Source organism: Trematomus bernacchii, unplaced genomic scaffold, assembly GCF_902827165.1.
Source record: "Trematomus bernacchii unplaced genomic scaffold, fTreBer1.1, whole genome shotgun sequence".
In the NCBI taxonomy this organism is placed as follows: Eukaryota; Metazoa; Chordata; class Actinopteri; order Perciformes; family Nototheniidae; genus Trematomus; species Trematomus bernacchii.
Window position 1 is genome coordinate 841673 of NW_022987620.1, and position 24130 is coordinate 865802.

At 39.1% G+C, this 24130-nt stretch overlaps 1 protein-coding gene across 4 annotated transcripts in view; it reads left to right on the forward strand.

The window, feature by feature from the left end:
- Positions 1-24130, forward strand: part of phkb (phosphorylase kinase, beta) — a 155487-nt gene that overhangs the window by 6308 nt on the left and 125049 nt on the right. For all 4 annotated transcript variants that reach the window (XM_034132728.1, XM_034132730.1, XM_034132727.1 and 1 more), the window contains one exon: positions 21462-21600. In XM_034132728.1, the coding sequence (XP_033988619.1) occupies positions 21462-21600 (139 nt within the window). The remainder of the gene's footprint in view (positions 1-21461; positions 21601-24130) is intronic.

Here is a 24130-nt window from a genome sequence, read left to right on the forward strand (position 1 = left end):
AACAAACGTGCACATGACCAATGAGGGCACGAGATAAGTTTGTGCACAGATGGAAGGCTGACAGGCAGGTAGGCCATCCAGTTATTTTAGCCGGGCCAGCTAAAATGATTGGTCGTGCTTTTTACAGTATTACGGCTTCCACAGATTACATTTTTGTATGGATTTTTTGTCAAAGCACTTAAGATATTCATTGCTATCGGGATGTTAAGAGCATTCCATGGAATATAACAAAAAGTGTATCTCGAGCCGGTTTCTCAAACTTACCTACCCCACCTTTAATGTACAGCTCTAATACATTTCAATGCATTATTGAACAAATGAAACCGAAGTTCTCCTAAGTGCACTGTGATTGCACACACAGGTTGTTGCTGATACCGTGTCCCTGGAATAAATCATTTTGATCTCTTAAAACATTAAAGCCCACTAACAACAATGGCCCTACTGTTGAGCTAATGCATAAAAGCTAGCAGTTGTTTTGTCATTGCCAATATGCTCAAATTGCAGCCTTGGGTATAGTGATTACATCTTGCAGACTGACATTATTGTTTAGAAAGAAATTGTTCTCAGCTTGCAAGATAAAAGCAACACAGGGGTTGCCGGGTGTAACAGGAGCAGAAAACTTTCACCCAGCATGCACTGACCTGAATTTAATTCAATGCAGAGTGCTCCGACTTGGTTTGGCACTGCACTGAACTCAGCTGATAGTGTTTGCTAGTGGGAAGAGGTGTAGAATCATGTGGGAGTTACTGCACGAGATAGTCTTACTGTTTTGCCAACGTTTTTGAATGATGATATGATGGTAAAGACCAGATATTGATTAAGAAGATCCCATCACTGTTTTATTACTTCTCAAACACATTAGCAATATCAAACAAAAATAGTGTAAAGTCGCCCACATTTTCCCAGGCACATTTTTGCAGACTTAAACATCAGCTTGTTCAGAAGAACCAGGAGGAGATTTTTATTTGAAGACGTTTTACTTTGTGGTTATGACTGATACTGTGGCAGGATCAGTCAAAAACAAAAAAAACAAAAGGGATGATGATAGATCACTGGAAAACCATTGCTTTTTCTCAATTAGGACCTTTTTCTTATAACACTGCCATGTTGTTCACTTTGAACACTTGCACAGTATGAATTTGACCACATAGCATTGTCTCAAATCCCACATGGCTGCTGTTCTCTCACTGGAAGTGACCATCACCAGTGTTAGCTCGCTATCAACAGGGCTCAAAATGGTTCAAAAGGGATGCTAATTGGTCTCATCCTCCTAGTCCGGTGTATATATATGGTTTTACATTAATATAAGAATTTGGCTTGTTGGCTAAACCAAAGTTAGCTACGACTTGTGCTAGCATAAGTTGAATGTAGCCGACATTACCTGCATTTGTTGCCAACTTTAGCTGCATTATGCTTGCGAAAGTTTAATGTAATCCCCAGGAAGTGGGGTAAATATTCCTAGTGGCCGAACGGCGTTACTACAGTTTATGTGTCAGTCCGTGGCGTTACTGGGCGCAAACATATTTTTTCCCATCGACTTACATTGGACTAAATGAACTACACAGCATGAGCACATTTATAGCCCTTTTTTTAATCATTAGGTTATAGAAATTGCAACATGCGCTAAAAATCCAATCTGTTTTGCTCTCGAGAGCATCAGGCCATTTTGGCTTCATGTGCCAATGAGCAGCTCTCATAGGAAATAATGAGGCCCTGCATCCAACGCTGTACCTAGTACTTTTAATAAATCCATGCTGCTGACAGGTGTAAATGTTGCATAGTTAAACCCACTGACAAAGCTAACATTTGTGGTTAGGAATATGGTCAACATTTCTGACTAACTCTTAATATAAATTGTGTTTGATAAAGATATAAACCAAAAACACAATGCTTGTCAAATCAGAATTCTGACCTGTTGGGTTAAAATGACCTTATACTGTATGTCCCATTCATTCTTGACTACAGGAATACTACAAACTGTTAAACAATATTGAATAAAGCTAATTAAGTTTGTTGCTACTCACAACTTAGAAAGGACATCGATTAAAATAAATGTGATGAATGCGTGGTGAGGAATATACGATTGGCTCCTGAAACCAAATCCAAGTGATGATTGTGGCATGTCCAATCAGTGAAGGAGTCTCCAGCCTCTCTGCAGGAGAGAGAAATGCACATATGTACTGATTACTAAATTACACGCAGCTGTGACTGCCAGTGCTGCCTACCAGTGCACAATAAAAAGGAAATCACAAAAAACTGTCTCATGAATTGCATCCTCCATTTCCCGTCTTTGCCAAAATTGGCACTTTGGATGTAAACAAAGTAAATCAACTTTGATGTGTAAGTGAAGATTTCATCACATCAGGAATGAATGAAATAATTGCCCTGAAGTGCAAGTCAAAACAGCATTTCAGGAAACACCAGAGCATTTCAGAAACGCTACAGCATTTCAGGAAACACCACAGCATTTCAGGAAACACCACAGCATTTCACAAAACACCACAGCATTTCAGAAAACGCTACAGCATTTCACAAAACACCACAGCATTTCACAAAACACCACAGCATTTGAGAAAACACCACAGCATTTCACAAAACACAACAGCATTTCAGAAAACACAACAGCATTTCACAAAACACCACAGCATTTCAGGAAACACAACAGCATTTCAGAAAACATAACAGCATTTCAGAAAACACATCAGCATTTCACAAAACACCACAGCATTTGAGAAAATACAACAGCATTTCACAAAACACCACAGCATTTCAGGAAACACCACAGCATTTCAGAAAACACAACAGCATTTCACAAAACACAACAGCATTTCAGAAAACACCACATCATTTCAGAAAACACCGCAGCATTTCAGAAAACACCACAGCATTTTAGAAAACGCTACAGCATTTCACAAAACACCACAGCATTTGAGAAAACACCACAGCATTTCACAAAACACTACAGCATTTCACAAAACACCACAGCATTTCACAAAACACCACAGCATTTCACAAAACACTACAGCATTTCACAAAACACTACAGCATTAGTAATCATCACGGTAAAATATGTTCATTTTGTTGTAGTTGGTATCTACCGTGTTTTCTGAATGGAGATCGGATCGATCAGGCTAAACTAACCTGTAGCTGCTCCGTCCACACTCACTACAACGGCATACAGACATAAATAAAGCAGCGACTGTATTCGCCATGACATAGACAGTCTGTGGTTTGTACTTGTTTAACGTTTGTCCAGTTTCTGAACAGATATGAGGAGCTGTGAGCTCTGTGTGCTAACAGCTAACGGCTGATGTTTCGGGACATGTTGCGCTGTCGGGTGCTGACCAATCACGAAGTGTAATTTCTTGACTGGCAGCAAAAACAACCAATCACAGCAGTGCTTCTCTGGCTGGCTCTGTCCAATCACAAACAAGAAGTGTTCTCCCTAAAGGAATACCCTTTCCGTATAAGTTGAAATGCTGTGGCGTTTTGTGAAATGCTGTAGTGTTTTGTGAAATGCTGTGGTGTTTTGTGAAATGCTGTGGTGTTTTGTGAAATGCTGTGGTGTTTTGTGAAATGCTGTGGTGTTTTGTGAAATGCTGTGGTGTTTTGTGAAATGCTGTAGTGTTTTGTGAAATGCTGTGGTGTTTTGTGAAATGCTGTGGTGTTTTGTGAAATGCTGTAGTGTTTTGTGAAATGCTGTGGTGTTTTGTGAAATGCTGTGGTGTTTTGTGAAATGCTGTGGTGTTTTGTGAAATGCTGTAGTGTTTCCTGAAATGCTGTGGTGTTTTGTGAAATGCTGTGGTGTTTTGTGAAATGCTGTAGTGTTTTGTGAAATGCTGTAGTGTTTCCTGAAATGCTGTGGTGTTTTGTGAAATGCTGTGGTGTTTGTGAAATGCTGTAGTGTTTTGTGAAATGCTGTGGTGTTTTGTGAAATGCTGTGGTGTTTTGTGAAATGCTGTGGTGTTTTGTGAAATGCTGTAGTGTTTTCAAAAATGCTGTAGCGTTTTGTGAAATGCTGTGGTGTTTTGTGAAATGCTGTGGTGTTTTGTGAAATGCTGTGGTGTTTTGTGAAATGCTGTGGTGTTTTGTGAAATGCTGTGGTATTTTGTGAAATGCTGTGGTGTTTTGTGAAATGCTGTAGTGTTTCCTGAAATGCTGTGGTGTTTCCTGAAATGCTGTAGTGTTTTGTGAAATGCTGTGGTGTTTTGTGAAATGCTGTAGTGTTTTGTGAAATGCTGTAGTGTTTCCTGAAATGCTGTGGTGTTTTGTGAAATGCTGTTGTGTTTTGTGAAATGCTGTAGTGTTTCCTGAAATGCTGTGGTGTTTTGTGAAATGCTGTAGTGTTTTGTGAAATGCTGTAGTGTTTCCTGAAATGCTGTGGTGTTTTGTGAAATGCTGTTGTGTTTTCAAAAATGCTGTAGCGTTTTGTGAAATGCTGTGGTGTTTTCTGAAATGCTGTGGCGTTTTGTGAAATGCTGTGGTGTTTTGTGAAATGCTGTTGTGTTTTCAAAAATGCTGTAGCGTTTTGTGAAATGCTGTGGTGTTTTGTGAAATGCTGTAGTGTTTCCTGAAATGCTGTGGTGTTTTGTGAAATGCTGTGGTGTTTTGTGAAATGCTGTGGTGTTTCCTGAAATGCTGTAGTGTTTTGTGAAATGCTGTGGTGTTTTGTGAAATGCTGTAGTGTTTCCTGAAATGCTGTGGTGTTTTGTGAAATGCTGTGGTGTTTTGTGGAATGCTGTAGTGTTTCGTGGAATGCTGTAGTGTTTTGTGAAATGCTGTGGTGTTTTGTGAAATGCTGTAGTGTTTTGTGAAATGCTGTAGTGTTTCCTGAAATGCTGTAGTGTTTTGTGAAATGCTGTAGTGTTTCCTGAAATGCTGTAGTGTTTTGTGAAATGCTGTAGTGTTTCCTGAAATGCTGTGGTGTTTTGTGAAATGCTGTAGTGTTTTGTGAAATGCTGTGGTGTTTTGTGAAATGCTGTAGTGTTTTGTGAAATGCTGTAGTGTTTCCTGAAATGCTGTGGTGTTTTGTGAAATGCTGTGGTGTTTTGTGAAATGCTGTGGTGTTTTGTGAAATGCTGTAGTGTTTTGTGAAATGCTGTAGTGTTTCCTGAAATGCTGTAGTGTTTTGTGAAATGCTGTAGTGTTTTGTGAAATGCTGTGGTGTTTTGTGAAATGCTGTAGTGTTTTATGAAATGCTGTAGTGTTTTGTGAAATGCTGTAGTGTTTTGTGAAATGCTGTAGTGTTTCCTGAAATGCTGTGGTGTTTTGTGAAATGCTGTAGTGTTTTGTGAAATGCTGTGGTGTTTTGTGAAATGTTGTAGTGTTTCCTGAAATGCTGTGGTGTTTTGTGAAATGCTGTGGTGTTTTGTGAAATGCTGTGGTGTTTTGTGAAATGCTGTGGTGTTTTGTGAAATGCTGTAGTGTTTTGTGAAATGCTGTAGTGTTTCCTGAAATGCTGTAGTGTTTTGTGAAATGCTGTGGTGTTTTGTGAAATGCTGTAGTGTTTCCTGAAATGCTGTGGTGTTTTGTGAAATGCTGTGGTGTTTTGTGAAATGCTGTGGTGTTTTGTTAAATGCTGTAGTGTTTTGTGAAATGCTGTAGTGTTTCCTGAAATGCTGTAGTGTTTCCTGAAATGCTGTAGATGCTGTAGTGTTTTCTGAAATGCTGTAGTGTTTTCTGAAATGCTGTAGTGTTTTGTGAAATGCTGTAGTGTTTTGTGAAATGCTGTAGTGTTTTCTGAAATGCTGTGGCGTTTTGTGAAATGCTGTGGTGTTTCCTGAAATGCTGTTTTGACTTGCACTTCAGGGCCACCGTACAAAAGCCTGTGCCAAAAGAAACTTACTTCAAATGTTTAAATGTTGGCTGTCGATTTAGCTGCTGCAAATCAAATTGTATTGCTCCATTTAAGAATACAATTTAAAGAAAAAAATGTCATACAAGCATAAGAAGCTAAAGTAGGAATGTGCATTGAAAATCTAAAGTAAAAACACATTTATATAGGAAATTAAGTAAAGGGTACACCCTTGATCCTCCTTAGCAATGGTCATGTTATTCTATAGTATTTATAACCTCCTAAATGTCCAAATTGACCAATCGGAATTGAGTATTCAACTACTGTAGGCCATCTAATAAAGTAAAACATTGAATAAAAGATTAGTATTACAAATATATTAGAAATTGTATAGTTTATAAAGGTTTGGCATGGTGCGCTAATATACCTAATACAAATGGTCATGTTTAGTTAACGATAGACCTCTCTCGTGTCAGAGGTATTGACTTGTCATTTCATAAAAGCACAGGTGCAACTAATAGCATTAATGATGGTTTCGTTCCTCTTTAGGTGTGCCAGTAAGTAATGGCAGTGAGCACAGTATCAAGGCCCTGTCACTGCAACAGCTAAACTGAAGGCTGCCGTTTCAATCGTATCAGCTACACCTGTGTTTTACATGTCACAATGTCTGCTCAGAGAAAGATCTGTGACTGTGTCCACACCGCATAAAGCTTCAATGAAAGGAGAAGTGGTCAGAGGGAAAGAAGAAGTAATGAGACAAGTGAAACAACACTAATAACTACAGTAGTCATTATTTAAAAGTTGTAGCTGTTGGTATGAAAGGAGTAGGGAGATGTATTATTACATTTTATATTTTAATTGTATTTAAGTGGTCAGAAACCTACGTTTGCTAGCAGGTACACTGAGGTTACTGTTGTTTCGGGCAAAAAATAAAGCAATTGTACAGAAACCTAGAGAAAGTACAAAACAAAAAGGTGTTAAATAAAAAAAGCCATTACAAAAAGAAGTATACAACTATACAGAGCTTATGAAGACAAAACATTGCGGAGTAAAGTGACAGTGGTGTTTATAAAGTGGCAGTAGAGTAGACTAATATAACATTGTGGAAGGCATAGCCACTGATTATATGATTAAGTTATTGTACTTAATAGTTATAGAGATGTCAAAGAAATATAACGCACTATAAATAAAAAATAAATAACATATTAACATAATATAGTATTATCTGGTTAATTATGATGTAGTTTGAGATGTAGAATATATATATATATATGTAGAATCATAATTAGAATCATTTATTTGTCTTTCTGGTTTCGTGACAGTTTCTCTTTTATAGAATGAAATAAATAATAAATAGTATGTATAGAAATGTAGGAAGGTAAAGTAAGAGTGTGCCATAAAAATGTTAAATAAAACAATATGTATTTATTAGAAGTTAGTGTACTTGTCGTATCTCTTGTGTTGGTCTCGGCCTTATGATGACAAACAATGTTTACCTTCATTTTTTCCAAGTAAAATCAATACAGGTAGAGGCAGATAGCAGCAGTCACTTGTTCTCAGTTCCGCAGCAGGACCCTGTGTAGCATCTGGCTGTGTGTGGCTGTTGAATTCTGGGAATACGGCACAGGATGCTGTCCCCGAGGATCAGTGATCAGTGATTGTGCAACTGTGAACACACGATTGGATTTTCTCAGTTGCTCCAGTTGAAGTCCAAAAAAAAACAAGAGTACCGCAGGAAGATCTGAACTGGGTCAGGATTAGGGTTTAACATTTCTGCTATGGCGCACTGTAAAAAAAAATGAAATACACGACCACTTTTCTTCCTGGCTCATTTAAATGATGATGGAACAAAAGAAGAGGCATGGCCTTCTTCTTGAACTAGGAGCTTTTTTAAGATGACCTATATCGTATTTTCTCCAGAAGATATTTCACAGAGTTGCACCTTAATGGTTGTTCAAACTAGGCTAAAGGGACCGTCAGCATTTTTGCACCAAAGGTAAACTAAACACAAGACAAGATGCTTGAGGATTCTTCAGATTGATGGATCACATTGTGTGTTCGCTTTGCGGTAATAGAGCAGCATGTCCCAGCGTTTTTCAACTGGGAATAGTCGAGGTAAATGCCTCAGACAGTCACAGTCAGGTCGTGATGTTAAAAAAAATCACTGCAGCTCTGTTCGACAAGTCATTAGTTAAATCCAAATTAGATCAGGTCATTCAAAAAGAGCTGAGAGCAACAAAACGTGAAGAAGTAGGATTGCAGGTAATTGCACAGACATTTGGGTGCTCTTGCTTTAAACCTAACTCGGTGCAAATCCCAAATGCAGGGTTTTTTATAAGAATTCTCACCTGAATAATTTCTTATAGAACAGCAAAATTAGGTTTATATCCGGGTTTCCTTACTTTGCAGCAAACGTATAACAAATAATTTAGTTACTTTGAATTCATAGGAAAACAAAGAAAAAACATAGTGATATCTGGTTGTTTTTTAGCCTACTTCTAAGTTAAACAAATTATTCAGAGAAAAAATGCTGACCTCTCATTATAATAATTATGTGGGAAATTATTTCTTGATAGTTATCAACCATATAACACTCCTCATGCTTACCTGCTGTTAGTCTCAATCCTGATCTGCAAAGTTCTTTGAGCTCAGCTCAACTCTCTTTGCCATCTTTTTGTTCTGTGAAGCATAGTAGCCAACTGTTAGCAGCCCAAATGAACTTCACATTTATAAAACATGCATTCCATTTCAACCAAATTGAACATTATAAGTTGTCATCTTGTAACAAAAAAGAATACTGCATGAAGGGATGTTTTATTTACAGTGCATGCTCTTCGTCGTTAATAATTTTCACTACTTAAAATGACACAGAGCCCTCAAGGGAAACGAAGTTTGGATGACACGCACACGATTGGGCATATGGCCACTCTGTGACCTGCAAGGCATGTTTATCAAACCCCTATACAAATGTGGATATATAGGGTTTCCCAATCGCTTATTATACTTTCCTTTATATTTTAGAAACATTTTTGTGCTTACTAATGTTCATTACAAAGAAAAAGCATATGCAAATCCCACCTTTTGGTCAGGGTTCATCTCAGGCAACGGGTTTACATGAGACTCTAAGAAACAGCTTCTGCCAGCAGTAAAAAGTTAAGAGGCAGATAACTCCTCTAACCCAGCTGTGGAGTAGTAATGCGTCCTGTGTGGAAGGTTATGTTCCGGGCTGGATGCATCATTTTCTCACATGAACACTCTCCTGGCAGATATGACACAGCCCATTGGTCTGCCCTGATGAAGGCAGGGCAGGCTGTAAGTGTATGTGTACGTGTGCAAACTCCTATGAGTGTGTTTTATGCCATCAGTTTATAGTGTCTGGGTATCCATTAGGCTGCATGTGAATGTGTGTTTGGAAATTAAAAGACAGAAGACAATAAACAGAGCTTAGTGTGCAACAGGTGTAGCTCTCAGTTGGAACTGATTTGCTGCTATCAGCGAGCGCAGCGTAGCCTCTAGCATCAGCTGCGTGGAAACCCCATAGATTTACGGAGAAAAAAAGCATCCGCCAGATTGCAGTATGTCGAGAACACAGCGTAGAACATTGGGCTTGTTTAATTGTTGTGTTGTGTGGCGGCTGCAAGCGCTTGTCCAATCCTAGCGAGGGAACAAAGCCAACATTGTTATCGCGTGCACCCAGGCCTGCCTGCCAAACCAATATACCTGCTTTCTGTTAGTTTCAAGGAGAAAGAGGTGGATATGGGTGAGGCATGGGGTGACAATGACAAATCAAACCAGTTCCATTTTTCCTCCTTTCTCTTTCTTTGTTGTATAACCGCCCCTGGCAGTATTAAGCGGCGATGCTGTTGTGATAAGGATGTCCTTTATCAAGAAAAGAGTGAAAGTTGAACTCCATCCCTCTCCTTTTCTCCCCTCTTCTTTCATTCCCCAACCTCTCTATGGTTTCTTATTTATGTGGCAATGTGGCCACACTCCATTGACTCCTTCCTGATAATACTGGAGGCAGAAGGCGCTATCGCTCTGCCGTCTGGCTCACACCGATTAAGGAATGGAGAAAACACATTTTTTTTATACTTTTCTAGTCATTATAAGCTTTTTTTGCTAAACATAAGGTTGGCTAAGCTGTTTTTCTCTTCACTTTGTTTTTAATTTGTGCTACTCTTTCTTTTCTTCTGTCTGATGAAAATGTGTTTCAATTCCCCACACTCTTTTGCAATATTTAGCCATTTAAATCAGTCCATTTTGTTTAAGTGTCTTGTATTTGGGGTTCTCTGTATCTCAATACATTATATTTGCAAATAGCCTGTAATCATAAGAGAATCAAGGAAGAGTATAAAGGTTGCCTTGATTGTTTTAATAAGAGTAATCTAACTGTGAATAACAAAACAGACCTTGTTCTTGACATATTGATTCAATAGTTATGGATTTTGTTTAAGAAGCAAACGAATAACAATACAAACTGTGATGAAAAGCAACATTTCTGACACTGAAGTAAAAGAGACAATCAGTTAATTTAAAATGTGAGATTTAAATGTAATCATACTAACATCAAATTTGTTTTGAGATTTGCTTTTTTTGTGGAACGGCTTTAGTCACATTTTCATTTGACAAATATGCAAATATTAAATACTCAACATAATAACTTGTGAACAGTGTGATACATTGCACATTTGCATAACTGCTGAAAATGGGCTGTATTTATATGGAGGTTATTCCCTATCTTTATTGAGAGCATAATTTATTGATTTCACGTTCAGATTTTGTATTTCTTTCAGTCAAACCCTGTCAAAATATGTTTCTTTTTGTCTTAGTTATTTAATTGTTTAGGAATGGGGAAATACAATTTTTCTTCATGTCATTTCTAATTTAAGATCATGTATTTCCCTCACTAAGTATAGGTACAGTTCATGTTACACAATTTATTGTGCATTTCTCTGAAGCAAATGTAGTGAGGGCAACATACGATCTTAAATAAAAAAATTACTTTACTTCTTTTATTATATTTCCCCATTCCTAAACAATGAAATCACTAAGAAAAAAAGAAACACATTTTGTTGTCAGTTGCCTAGCAACAGTGTTCACGTAATGTACAACACTTGAAAGCCAGTTATTATCATAGATGTGCCGCAAATATGACTACCAAATGAATTTGCAGGAAGTAAAGTTAACGTTAATAGTACCATTCAAATAAAAAGTCGTAAATGAAGCAAGGGAAGTAGGCTACATTTAATAAAGCCGTGGAAGGAGTTTATAAACCTGGTTAAAGAGTCCCTTACGGGACGCTCTAATAAGTAACGCGAACGCGCCAGCAAGACGACACTTCACCTGGCCTCCTATTGGTTGAGGGATTTTGAAATGGCAGAGCAGAAATCTGAGAGCAGACAATTGACGAGTGCACAGAAGCAGCCTGAGTGCGAGGAGAAGGTTTGAAACTGGAAAACAGGAAATCTGTGCAAGCAGCAATATATCTGAGTGCAAGGGTACAGTTTGAGCAGAAGCAAAGCAAATCTAAATGCAAGGACAGGGTTTGACTGAAAGAAATACAAAATCTGAACGTGAAATCAATAAATGATGCTCTCAAATTGAAAGAACACGCTCTTGAATAAAGATAGGGAATAACCTCAATATATTTACAGTACATTTAACAAGGTTAAATCAATGGACTGTAAAATAAATGTGTTTTCTTGGTTTTCTTGAACAAGAAAAAGCCAATCAATTATGTTTAGCATATTACATCTCTTCTTGATTGTTAATCACAAATATGTGCACTGAAGTGCTCAACACTCAAATAAATTCCTAAGCATTTTGCAACCCCAAAAAAAACACAAAAATAATTGTAAAATAATACATAATGTTTAGTTTTAGGTGGAGTAAGGTATTGTCACAATTTGTATTTGACTTACTAGGCTAAACTAGCTAGGCTTCTCATCCAACTCTCAGAAAGAGAGTCCCTTTTAAGTTGAACTATTACTTTATTGAGTCAAACTTTCTTTGTGAGCTGATGCTAGTCTGTCAGCATTTTTGTTGTTGTGTTTTTATGGACACTGCATTTTTCTTTCATTTAATTTTACCTCATGTCACAGATGTTATATTGCAGGCAACATTATGACAGGGTCAGCAGAACAGAAGTTGTTGTTGAGACTTCCACGCACAAAGAACTCACAGTTAGTGTATTTTCTCCTGTAGCATCTGCAGTGATACTGTACAGATATTATCGTACACTATCTATCTTTCATCTCTTTATTTATTTCACTTTTCAATCTATCTCTCTGTATTTTTTCTCTTTCTCATCATCTTTTCTCATTTTCTGCACCCTGTCGCTGCAGTGAAATGGCCCGTTGTAAAAGAGCAGACTGTGTGCGTCTGAGACATTAGCTGCTGATTTAGTGGGACATTAGCTTGATGGATGGCTTGGCAGAAAACTCCCAACAACAGTTGATTTGCATCCAGAGAAACTTGCAGCGTGAGGCTGAACCGCACTCTCATCGTTTATGCTCTGCGTCTAATGATGACTTCCGCAGAACTGCAGAAGATGATGAAACTTTGAGTCCTTTACAATTCTAAATTAAATGAGAGCTCCACAACTAATTTCATCCTGGGCTCATCTGTAAAATACATTTGACATAAATGTATCTATAAAGATAGAAAGAGAAGATTTACCATATTGTACTTAAAAAAGCAGAGAAATAGATTCATGAGAAAAGGAAACATATTTCAGAGGACGACAGTTTATTATGAGATGCTTATAATGCTGTCAAGTTTTACATCAACACAAATATATTTTGCTTAAACTTCAGTTAACTTTAAGAAAATGTTAGTCTAGAGAAGATATATTGTTGCATGAATTGCACTAACAACTACAACAATGACTGTTCTTTGGGAGACCTACAAACACTGGCTTACTTATTTGACCAGCTATTTCCAGAAACATCAGCTATCAGCTATTTCTTGTTGAGTGTAATCAACAATACATCTTGCAGCCTGTCAGATGCTACACGTACGCCTGATAGAGTGGAGCAGGAATTGCATGTTTTTGTAGGACTAGTTTTGTATGGATCCCAAGGGGTCCCTGGACTAAAAGCAATGGGATTGTTCCATTTGATCTTGGATTATAGCTGAAAATTAGCTCTGTGGCAAACAAAGGGTTAGGATACCTACACGCAGAGGTCGCGTTAACCGAATATTTCTCCGTCTATTTTTTAACAATGACGGAAAAATCTGAAAGCAGTCAGTCATTTTGACAGATTAGAACAAACTCGGAACAGCGCCAAAGTTTCACCGCAGCGAGGCTCCGGTGTTATGCCGTGTTATGCTTGCCCGCCAAAAAGGAAATGATACCGTTTCCAAACCTAACTTTGCCGTACAAATCATTGAAATGTCTGTGAGTTTTGGCTTTACGCTGTGCGCGCTCCCGCGAGGTGCAGTGGGCATGCATAACATGGCGCTAACAGTTCACGAGCGTGCTCTCCCCCCCCCCCCCCCCCCCCCCCCCCCATCAGAGTTGTGTAAAGGCCGACGGATAATATTGGATTTTGACGGAAATGTTACGATCCTGTCCGTCAAAATGATGGGCAGCGAAAAAGTCTAGCGCAACCTCTGCCTACACGTTTTGTTCAGCAGGATCATTTCCATGTATAAACACCACTTTTGATTGTTGAAGCATCAATGCAATTGACAGAAGTAAAAAGCTAATGTCAGGTTATAAACAAACTACATTAAGGTTGCGTGACTTTACTTCACCACTGCTAGGCTAAAGGCGGCTAATGTTTGGCACGATGACGTTTAGTAGTCTCATTTATTCACTTGTTAGAACCACAGTTTTTTAGACACATAGTTTCTCATACAAAAAACCATGGACTTGAAATACTAACTCATTTCAAGGTTTTGGGACTTATTCCTGCATAACTCGATGGAGCCGTATTCAAGATTAACCTCTGCCCAAAGATGAATGTGTTCGGTGTGTTTGGTGTGTCTGCGTGCGTGTTTACACTTCATTTACTTTGTCCTTACAAGGGCACAAACGTGCATGGGCCATTTTGCAGTCAGGGTTAACCTTTACAAGCTTGGCATTCACTTTAATAAGTCTAGGGTAACATACACTAGGAGACCTGAGACTAGTCATCAGTCTCTTCACATGTCCATGCATGTAAGGGTGCACTTAATCAATGTGATACTTAGAGGTGGAGTTGCTGACAGGTTTATTAATATTTCACTTAATTCACCCCATCAACCTCTGTGTCTCATCGCTAACTACACTGTCACCTTCAATTGACCAATACACACATAAACATGCACATACACACATATATTCAGATAGAGTGACATTCCCGCCCCCGTCGTTCCCCCAGTGCTTATTACTTTCACTCCTTTCACTCACATACCTCCTCTTTTTTCACATCCCCTCTATCTCTCTTTCCCTCATCTCTGTCTCTTCCATCGTCTCTCTCCATCAGACTCTTCCTCTCCGTCTCTCCTTAGCTCTGTAACAAACGACAGTGCAGAATGGATGTCCCCGTCATTTGCACCGGCATAATGTTCTGATGAAAAATGAAGTGATCCCTCCAGACAGATTAGTCCTCGGTGAGGGGACCTCTGCAGGAAAGGAGAATGTGCGTGTGTGTTTGAAACAGATAGATTACTTTCCCTGAGGCTGTTCTGTTTGAGTATGTAATATTTCAGCATATATTATTGGAGGCCTCCGTTCTGTTCGCATTAAGAGCCTCCATCCGTTGTTCTGTCCTCTGTAGCTAATGCCTAGAGTGAACTTTGTTGAACTTTAACCATCTTAGTGCTCATTGCTCATCCATTTAGTGCAGCCAGACATTCACAGCTACAACCCCAGGCGGAAAAAACGTCTCCCTTATTCCCAAAGAAATGACCATGGTCATTACTTGCTGTAGAGCTTCCCTGCCCATCCATTAACACTAAAATAATGAATAGAACAGAACCTGATTCTGGCACTGTAAAGCAGGGATTCAAATGTTTTTTGATGTTGAACCTACGTCAACCTACTAAACATTGATCCAGTGGTATTCAGGTCTCAAGATGTGTGGAAAACTGGTTCCACCCTAGTTGTTCAGATGCTTGGCTGAACTTGCTTATCAATGTCTTCAATGGCTAAATAGAAACTGCCTCATATTTTACATTACATTGCATTTAGCTGACGCTTTTATCCAAAGCGACTTACAATAAGTACATTTGACCAGGAAGATACAAACTTGAAGAAAACAGAATCATATAAGTACATCAGGTTTCATAGAGCCAAAACATTTCAAGTGCTACTCAACTGGCTTTAGATAAGCCAGTCCTTTGTTAGTATATAAGTGCTTTGTTAGCAGTTCTTTGTTAGTAATTTTATTGCTCGAAGTGGAGTCGAAAGAGATGAGTTTTCAGTCTGCGCCGGAAGATGTGCAAGCTATCTGCTGTCCTGATTTCAATGGGGAGCTCATTCCACCATTTTGGAGCCAGGATAGCAAACCGACGTGTTTTTGCTGATGGGAACTTGGGTCCCCCTCGCAGTGAGGGTGCAGCGAGCCGTTTGGCTGATGCAGAGCAAAGTGCACGTGCTGGGGTGTACAGTTTAACCATGTCCTGGATGTAGGAAGGGCCAGAACCATTCGCAGCATGGTATGCAAGTACCATATTTCAATATAATCGTTTGTGTGACCCAACCAACATGAATAATAGTCTTTTTAATTACAAATTACCTAATTAAAACTGTACCGTTTCTTATTGAAAATGGGTAAAAGTTGTGGCGGTTTACAATATTTGTCATTATTATAACATATCATTCAGTTGACACTTTTGTCCGAAGCAACTTACAATAAGTGTAATCAACCAAAAATAAACAACTTCAGAACAGCAAGATTCCTGCAGGTACATTAGCTTCCAATAAGGCAATCCATTAAAAGTGCTTCTGCATCGGCTTCAAATAATCCAAACCTCTCTAACTGCCACATTCAGATGTGAGAAATGTTGTTTTTTATTTTGCCCAAGTGCAATCATATTCACTCTGGTGGACTTTCAAGATGTGTAGATTTTCTGCTATCCTGATGTTATCAATGTTTCTCGGTTCTATGAACATTTATAAAAAACTAGCCAGTTGTTGGAAATGTGATTCTGACACATTCAAACACTAACAAACCAAATCAAAACCATACCAAGACTAAGATTTGACAGCTACGATAGCGGCTTTGTGAGATAAAGCTTGTTTCTGTGTTTGGGGTAGGGAATAGAAGTAATCTGACAATTTGTTTACACATCCTACAACCAAGACTTAAGACAAACTAATGATTCCACTATGCTTCCAACATAATTAGGGATAGAAATCTGATAACTGACATACTACATTGCATGTATATGAGCTTTTACAGTACCCAGGTTACTATACATTACATTACATTACATTACATGTTACTTGTTAGACGCTTTTATCCAAAGCGACTTACATACTCAATACTGTGGACAATCCCCACAGGAGCAATTTGGGGTGAAGTGTCTTGCCCAGGGACACAACAGCATGCTGACTGCAGTGGGGTTTGAACCCACTGCACCACACGCCTCCCCTATACTGCATGCTCTCTAATTACCAACCTAACGTGGTTATTTAAAGTGGACCTATCATGCTATATTATAATAATATAGTGTAGGACCATACCTATATACTGTAAGGCATATTTATATATATCTTTTTTTCAAAATACCAAACAGATCATGCATTTTAGCCATGCCTCATTTAGCTCAATTTGCACTTTTTTACCCCTGTTTTTGCAAGGGGTGATTCTGTGAGAACAGCACCACCTACAGGCCTGGCATATGTACTACAGCGTCTCCAGCGCTTTCGAACGGCAATGGCCGTGGCTGTCTCCTCCTGATTGGTGGAGTTGGCCCAATAGTGACAGTGTTCAAATCTGGATCAGTTTTTATCAGATCCGTTGCAGCCCCTTTTTTAGAGATTTGGGTATGGAGGAAAATAGAGAGGGTTGTGTTTTCTGACACTTGGTGAGTTCCCTGGAATACCGGGGACACATATTCATGTATAAAAGACATACAAAAGTGCATTTTGCATGATAGGTCCCCTTTAAGTGCATGTAATATATACACATCTTAAGTCAAGTATTGGTATTTTTTCAAAACAACTAACCATTGGTATTTTAAAGGTCCCCTATTATACTGTTTTTCATCAATATATTATAGGTCTCAGATATATACAAAACATGTCTCTGATTGGCTCCAAACACCAAACAGATCATTGCAGCATCCCATAATCCCCTCTGTTTCAGCCCTGTTTCAAAAGTGCTGATTCTCTGTCTGTTACTCTTGATCAGTGGTTCCCAAACTTTTTGTGCCCAAGGCACACCAAAGGACAAGTAAAAATCTCAAGGCACACCTATTGTGCAAAATAGCCCTTATAACACGTGTTATCACTCATATCATGTAAAATATCTGTAAATGTGCATAATTATTTACTAATGTCAAATAAAATGTGACAAAGACAACTATATTACTCATGAAATATTTATTAATGAAATATTTCTGAAATTAATTTGAAACTTTATCAAATTAGGCTTCATCAAAGCAGCAACACACTCATTTAAACCAGACAGGTCACAAAATAAAAAATTGTGGAGGATCAGTCTTTGGTGGTCGGCTCCCATCTCGGCGCACAGCTGGGAGAAGAGGCGAGATTTCAGGGGCCTTGATTTGATGTAATTCACCATCTGCACAGCCTGATTCAGCACCTCAGTCAACTCCGGGGCCATGGTTTTGGCAACTAATGCCTCTCTATGCAAAATGCAGTGGTTTGTCACGATATGTGGGTTTTGTGCTCTCACCTTAGCAATAAATCCTTTCACTTTCCCCGTCATGCTTGCCGCGCATCTGTGCAAAGACTGACGCACATATTCCAGGTCAGACTGTTCTCTTTTAAATAGTTATTAGTTACCCTGAATATTTCTTCTCCCGTAGTATGGCTTTCCATTTCTTTGCAGAAGAAAAACGTCTCTTTGATAGAGTCAGCATCAACATATCTGACGTTTGCCAGAAGTTGGGCAGCCCCACTTATGTCAGTAGGTTCGTCTATTTGTAGGGAAAATCTGCCGCTCGCCTGCAGTGCCATAAGACAGGTAACTTTCATGATACTGTCTGCTGACAGTTTTTTTCCTCTTTTCTTTCGGTGGTGGGTTGTCGGCAGTCTCTGCACTGGTGGTTGGTGGTTTGCTCCGCACAAGAAAGCGCTCCATTTTCCCTCTTGCGTGTTTCTCTGTTTTAATGTTGTCCTTCAGCCTTCGATGTGTCACGGTCTTATAATTCCCACCTGCAACTGCGTTAACAGCGAAATATGGGGTTCTGTGAGGATTTTTTTTTAAAGAATTGTTTTTAGGTATAGAGTTTGCCTCTGTATTATGAAATGAGTGCATACAAAGTACTGATATAGTAAATTAAAAAATAATTATTTTTGTGTAGTTGTATATTGCAATAATAACGTATGGTTGTCACAAAATCCCACGGCACACCCGGACTTGCCTCACGGCACACCAGTGTGCCGCGGCACACCGTTTGGGAACCACTGCTCTAGATGAAAATAAGGAGCTACTCCCCACGCCCCTCTGAGAGATATTTGGTTAAAAATAACACAATGGTGCTCTAGGAGGAGATTCAGGTGATAAGGTGGGGGGGGAGGGGGGTTACCTTGGTTGGTTATTGGCTCATGGTTACACAAGCCAAAAAATCGTTATGACATCATAAAGTGGCCAAAATCTGAGAAAAGCTCATTTTCAGACAGGTTTTTATATAAATGGATCAGGACAAAAAGTGAGAGGGGGGACATGTTTATGTATAAAAGACATGAAAAAGTGGATTTTGCATAATAGGTGACCTTTTTTAATAGTCTCTTGGCTAACTCATATTTACAGAAATGTTCATTAATGTGCACTGTCCCTGTTAAATAAATGAATAAATGAATTGAAGCAATCATCCGACCTCTACAGCTAACTCAGAATGCTGCAGCCCGACTGCTCTTCAACCTCCCCATGTTCTCCCACACTAACACCTCTCCTTCGCTCCCTTCAGTGGCTGCCAGTGGCTGCCAGAATACGCTTCAAGACACTGGTACTGGCCGAGCTGTGAGGGGATCAGCCCCTTCCTACATCCAGGCCTTTGTTAAACCATACACTCCAGCATGTGCATGCTTTGCTCGGTGTCAAGAGGGACCCAGGTACCCCTCAAAAACATGCCAGTTTGCTATCCTGACTCATTGAGATCAGGACTGCAGGAACTCTACATATCATCTTTCGCAGACGGAAAACGCATCTGTTTCGATTGTACCTAGGGAATTAAATGATTGAAAAAAATGTTAATGTAGGCTTTGTATCTAATTCAGCAGACCTTACAATGTTAAGACTTGCTTGAAGTGAATATATCTACACTTTCCTTGTTGTTCAGAGTTTTAATCTTTATGGTTTTTGCACTTATATTGTAAGTGGGTTTGGATAAAAGCGTCAGCCAAATGTAATGTAATGTAATGTAAGCAATATGCTGGGCTCAGAGTTCATGTTTGAGGAAACACATGAAGAAGTTCTCTTGGTTAATTTTCTTCATTCTCTTGGTTGATTTCTTCATTCTGATGCTGTGCAGAAAAGCGGAAACACTAGAGGCCATGGAGAGTTGTATTTTGTAACTGTCTAATAAGTGTTAGTATAGTGAAGTCTCTCAGAGGGAGACCAGAGGTTGAGGTCAGCCGTATTGTAGAACACCATTGGAGCTGGAATTGCCAGTTTGCTCTGAGTTCCTTCAGCAGAGTAGAAGTTCACGTCAATTCTCCTTCTCTTGTTGAAAACCTTAAAGACCAGGGGCCATATTCATAAAGTTTTGCTTGTGCAAACATGTATTCCTTGTGAGAATATTCTCACAAAATACTGAATTCAGGGAAATGGTTTATGGTAGATTAACATGTAGAAATGTATGAAATGAAAGCAAATAAATACAATAACCATCAGCATGTGAATACGTTTATGGCTTAAACTGAATTACATAAAACAGAACTACACCATGCCTTAATTAAGATACAATTCTACAATTAGACCAATTAATTTCATCCTAGGCCTATAATCACATAAGTGCATTGTCTCTGTTTTTTTTTGCTGATCAATTACACTTTTTTAATAAAATAGCTAGCAACAGGGTCAACAACGCCTCATCAATAAGGTCAATGTTTCTGTCCTGACTTTGCTGAGAGTTGCTAGAGAGAGTTTCTGAGAGTGTTCTCTGAATGTTTCTAGATATGTCCCCTGATCACACTCTATTGAATTCAATCCTAAAAACCCTAATGGCAAAATGAAAATGTCTCTTTCTCTTCATGTTAGTCTAGATTGCGTCTGAAACTGCTGGTGAAGTATGTGCACATAACACGCAAGTCAACTTGCACAACTCCATGTCTATCATGTGAATGCCTTGCACGACATTCACATACTGTGTATACAGTACACTGGCTGTTGTTAGCTAATGCAGCACTATTTTAATATTCTGGACGAGCAAAAATGGTGCTCTTAGTCCAAATGATATTATTCCAGGAATTTTGTATCCCAAATGCTATTCATGTGATCAAAAAAATACAGAAAAACGTGATGATTTTCTTATCTATTCATGGTTTCGTTTTTAGATTTTCCTTGGTGAGCCAAGAAAAGACAATTTTCCTGCCTTGGCTTTTGATGGTATTATTCTGCTGCTGCCATTCACACTTCGCACATCACCACTCACACTTCTCATCTTGAGAAGGCATCCATCTGTTATCACACTCTTACAGTGTGAACTGTACATGCCTCCACTACACAAACCAGGCTTTTCTCATAATCACTTTATTACATGAATTTTAACCTAATTTTACTAAAAATAAAACATTTCTGCATAACAACTTGGCCTAACATTTTCTAAATCAAATTGAACATAATGTAATGTAGTTTTTTGGAGTGTGAATAAGCATGAAAGGATGAAGCAGGAGCAAGATCTGCACAGCTGGAGGAAGTGCACAGGTCCAGGAGGAAGCTGTAACCCTGCTTGAGGAGCTGGATAAAAGTTAGATTCCCAAACTTCACAAATGCATTCTAGCCTGGCAACAAAAGAAAAGAAAGTAGAAGAAATAGATGCTGGTGGTCAATTACAGTGTCCTCTCTGACCCTGGGACCGCCTCTTGTCCAGCTGACAGTGCAAAGCTGAAGGACACTTGCTCTACACATCTGTTCTTTAACATCTGGAAATTGATGAAAAATGCATTTGGTACTTATGTGTGATGGGAGCAATGTTGCTTCAGAGCAGTACCTGTGTAGGAGTAAAACAGACTAGAGAAGGTCATTCAAAGTGTGTGGGAGCATCAAGGTACATGCTCTCAAAAACTGCATTCTCAGTGTAAGTTGAGTAATGATGTGAATACAAATTGTGTTTAGAACATAAAGCTGCACTGGCTGCATACATGGTCATTTATTTATTATTTTATGAAATGCTAATGAAGCATTACTACCTAGCCAGCTTCCATATTACACTTGATTTCCCTGTTCTTTCAACTAATGTTGGTGGGTGTAATAATACCATAGCTCTTTTTGCAAGAGGTGTTGCGTCACAACTATTCTCTTCTACTCCGTCTCTTCCTATCTAGTCAAGACAACCATCCTGAACTACCAGAGTCCCACCACTGGCCTCTTCCCCATCAAAACATGCTCCACCTGCAAAGAGGCCAAGGTCCGGGACTCCCTGTACTGTGCTGCCAGTGCCTGGGCCCTGGCTCTGGCCTACCGGTGAGTACACAAAAACTCCCTCTTGCACTCTTAACAGTTTCATCATGCAGGATGTGTTGCATGAACGCAGGTTTTAAGGAATCATATGCAGGGTGCGTACGGGTGCTGGAAATCCTTGAAAATGCTTGAAATTGTACGAGGTGTTTTCAAGGTTTGAAAAGTGCTTGAATTTTGGGAATGGTGCTTGAATTTGGGATAAAGTGCTTGAAATTGTAAATGCTTTACTTCGCTTTTTAGATTAAAAGAAAATAAAGAAGTCGGAGCGCGCTTAATTGCTTCGCTTTTACATAAAACAGCTCCGCTCCGGCCTTCCCGCGCAATGCGCTTGACCGGCAAGTGTTTTTGTTACGTGTGTGACCTGGGCATTCTGATGAGTGATAGATGACAGGATGCCAGGAGGTTGCCGTTTCAACGAGCGTTGGCTAGCAGAAGACAAATACAAGCCATGGCTAAGACGAGGGTCAAGTGAAGCCCAAGAGTAGCCTCCTGCAAAGTGTGCAACAATAACGATGCGAGAGTCTGCGCTGACGAGCCACACACCACACGAAAGGTACGCGGTAGTAGAGCATTTTAGATTAGGCTATCGTTGCATGTAAAATACATGACACTTTTCTCTGTGCGCGGCAAAACAAGCTCGCTTCACTAGTCTGGCAGTATTTTAAGTGTCCGAAAATGACAATAAAATAGCGGTATGCAACGTGTGTGTGAAGCAGAAATCCTGCAGCTCCACCCGCTGTGACGGACCGGTGAGCGGAGCAGAACACACAGTAAGAGTTAGACCTAACACACTTAGCTATTTTATCTACCTCTGGAACAAGCTAAACTAGTTATAAATATATTTATTCTTCACTGTCGGGTCACTCATTACTGGATCAATGAGCTGCAGGAGATACTGACGGGCTGTCAGGAGAGAGAGAGAGGGGGAGAGAGGGGGAGAGAGGAAAAGAGAGCGCTTCCGCTCATTTCTCCCGTGTTATTATCCCAAGTTAATGTGAACTTGAATAATGTACTTCATTTGAATGTAATAATTATGTTGGTTGGTTGGTTTGTGGAAGCGCCAGTGAATGAGCCCCATTAACTGAGTTTTAAACATCACTTTAAATGGAAAATCCCCATAGGCCCCGCCCACTCGATCGGATCGGCGATCGGTATCGGCCGATACTGATTCCGGCGATCGGCTCCAAAATTGGCGATCGGAGCATCCCTAATAATTGTATATGATATGTTTTATAATGATTGATCATTAAAGTGTTCTTAAAGGTGCAGCTAGTTTGAATGACTTTGTATACTACAGAGTAGCTTGTGAATTTACTCCAGGTGGAACTAAAGTCTGATTTAACACTTGATTATATTTCACATCATTCATCCACATCTGTGAAGTAACTAAAGGTATTAAATACATGTAGTGGAGGAAAAGTACACCAGTTACCTCTGACTTATGTTTACTGCCAACCTAAAAGTACCTCAAAAATAGTAATCAATAATATATTGAAAAGTTATTTGGCTGATTGTTTTATATTGGCTCAGCCAGGTTATATGGGATGCCCAGTCTACGTACAGATCGGTTACTCATTTTGAAATATTAAACTTAGTTTTCTTTTCTAACATTTTTAATTTTTCATCCTCATGTAGAATGCTATTATGAAACACACATTTGGTTGTTTATAGCATAAAGAACATCTGATTTAATGTGAGGTAGGGAAATAATCATTTGAGTATAAGTATGTGTATATAAATATGTAATTTACAACAGCTGTAAGATGCTTGAAAAGCTTGAAAATGCACCTTGAAAATGCTTGAAAAGTGCTTGAATTTGACTTTGGAAAAGGTGTAAGAACCCTGCATATGGCAATGGGTGTCTTCATTTGCATTCATTCGTACAGGTAAATTGGTGCTTAGCTGTTTCAGGAATCATCTTCACGCTTAAGAAATAAAATATCAGATGACTATTTCTGTAAACTGGGCATGGGCGTGCTGTTGTAACTAGGAAGCAGATTATCCTAATGCCACAGGTCAAGAAAATTGTCTCAAATAGCTCCAAACATCACTTTCCTCCTAATCATGTTTGCATTAGTAGCAGTATAAAATGCAGAATATATCTTCCCGCCAGCTGCTAGCATATACAACAGGGTCGGCAACGCCTGTAATTTGTTAGCCAAATTGAATTTGCCTCTGCTAGTCAAGGTTGATGTTGTTAGTCATAGTGGTTCACGTGAGAGAGATGTGACAAATCTTGGAAGGACAAGTTGTGACCCAATCAGGAAGTGAACTTGGCTGTTTGCATCCTCGTTTTTCTTTCCAGACTAAAACACAGCAGTTATTCAAAAGTCTCAGTTTTGGAGGTTTGAAAATACCGGATTAGCTAAACACCTAAAGGTAGAAAAAGTTATGCATTTCAAAGCAAAAACATTAGCTAGGATGTCTCTAGTTCTGTGATATGATGCTCACAGAATACATTTTTGAGACTTTTTTTCCAGAAGGTAATGCAGTTTTAAGCGGATTACTGATCACACTCTTGAAAGATTAACAA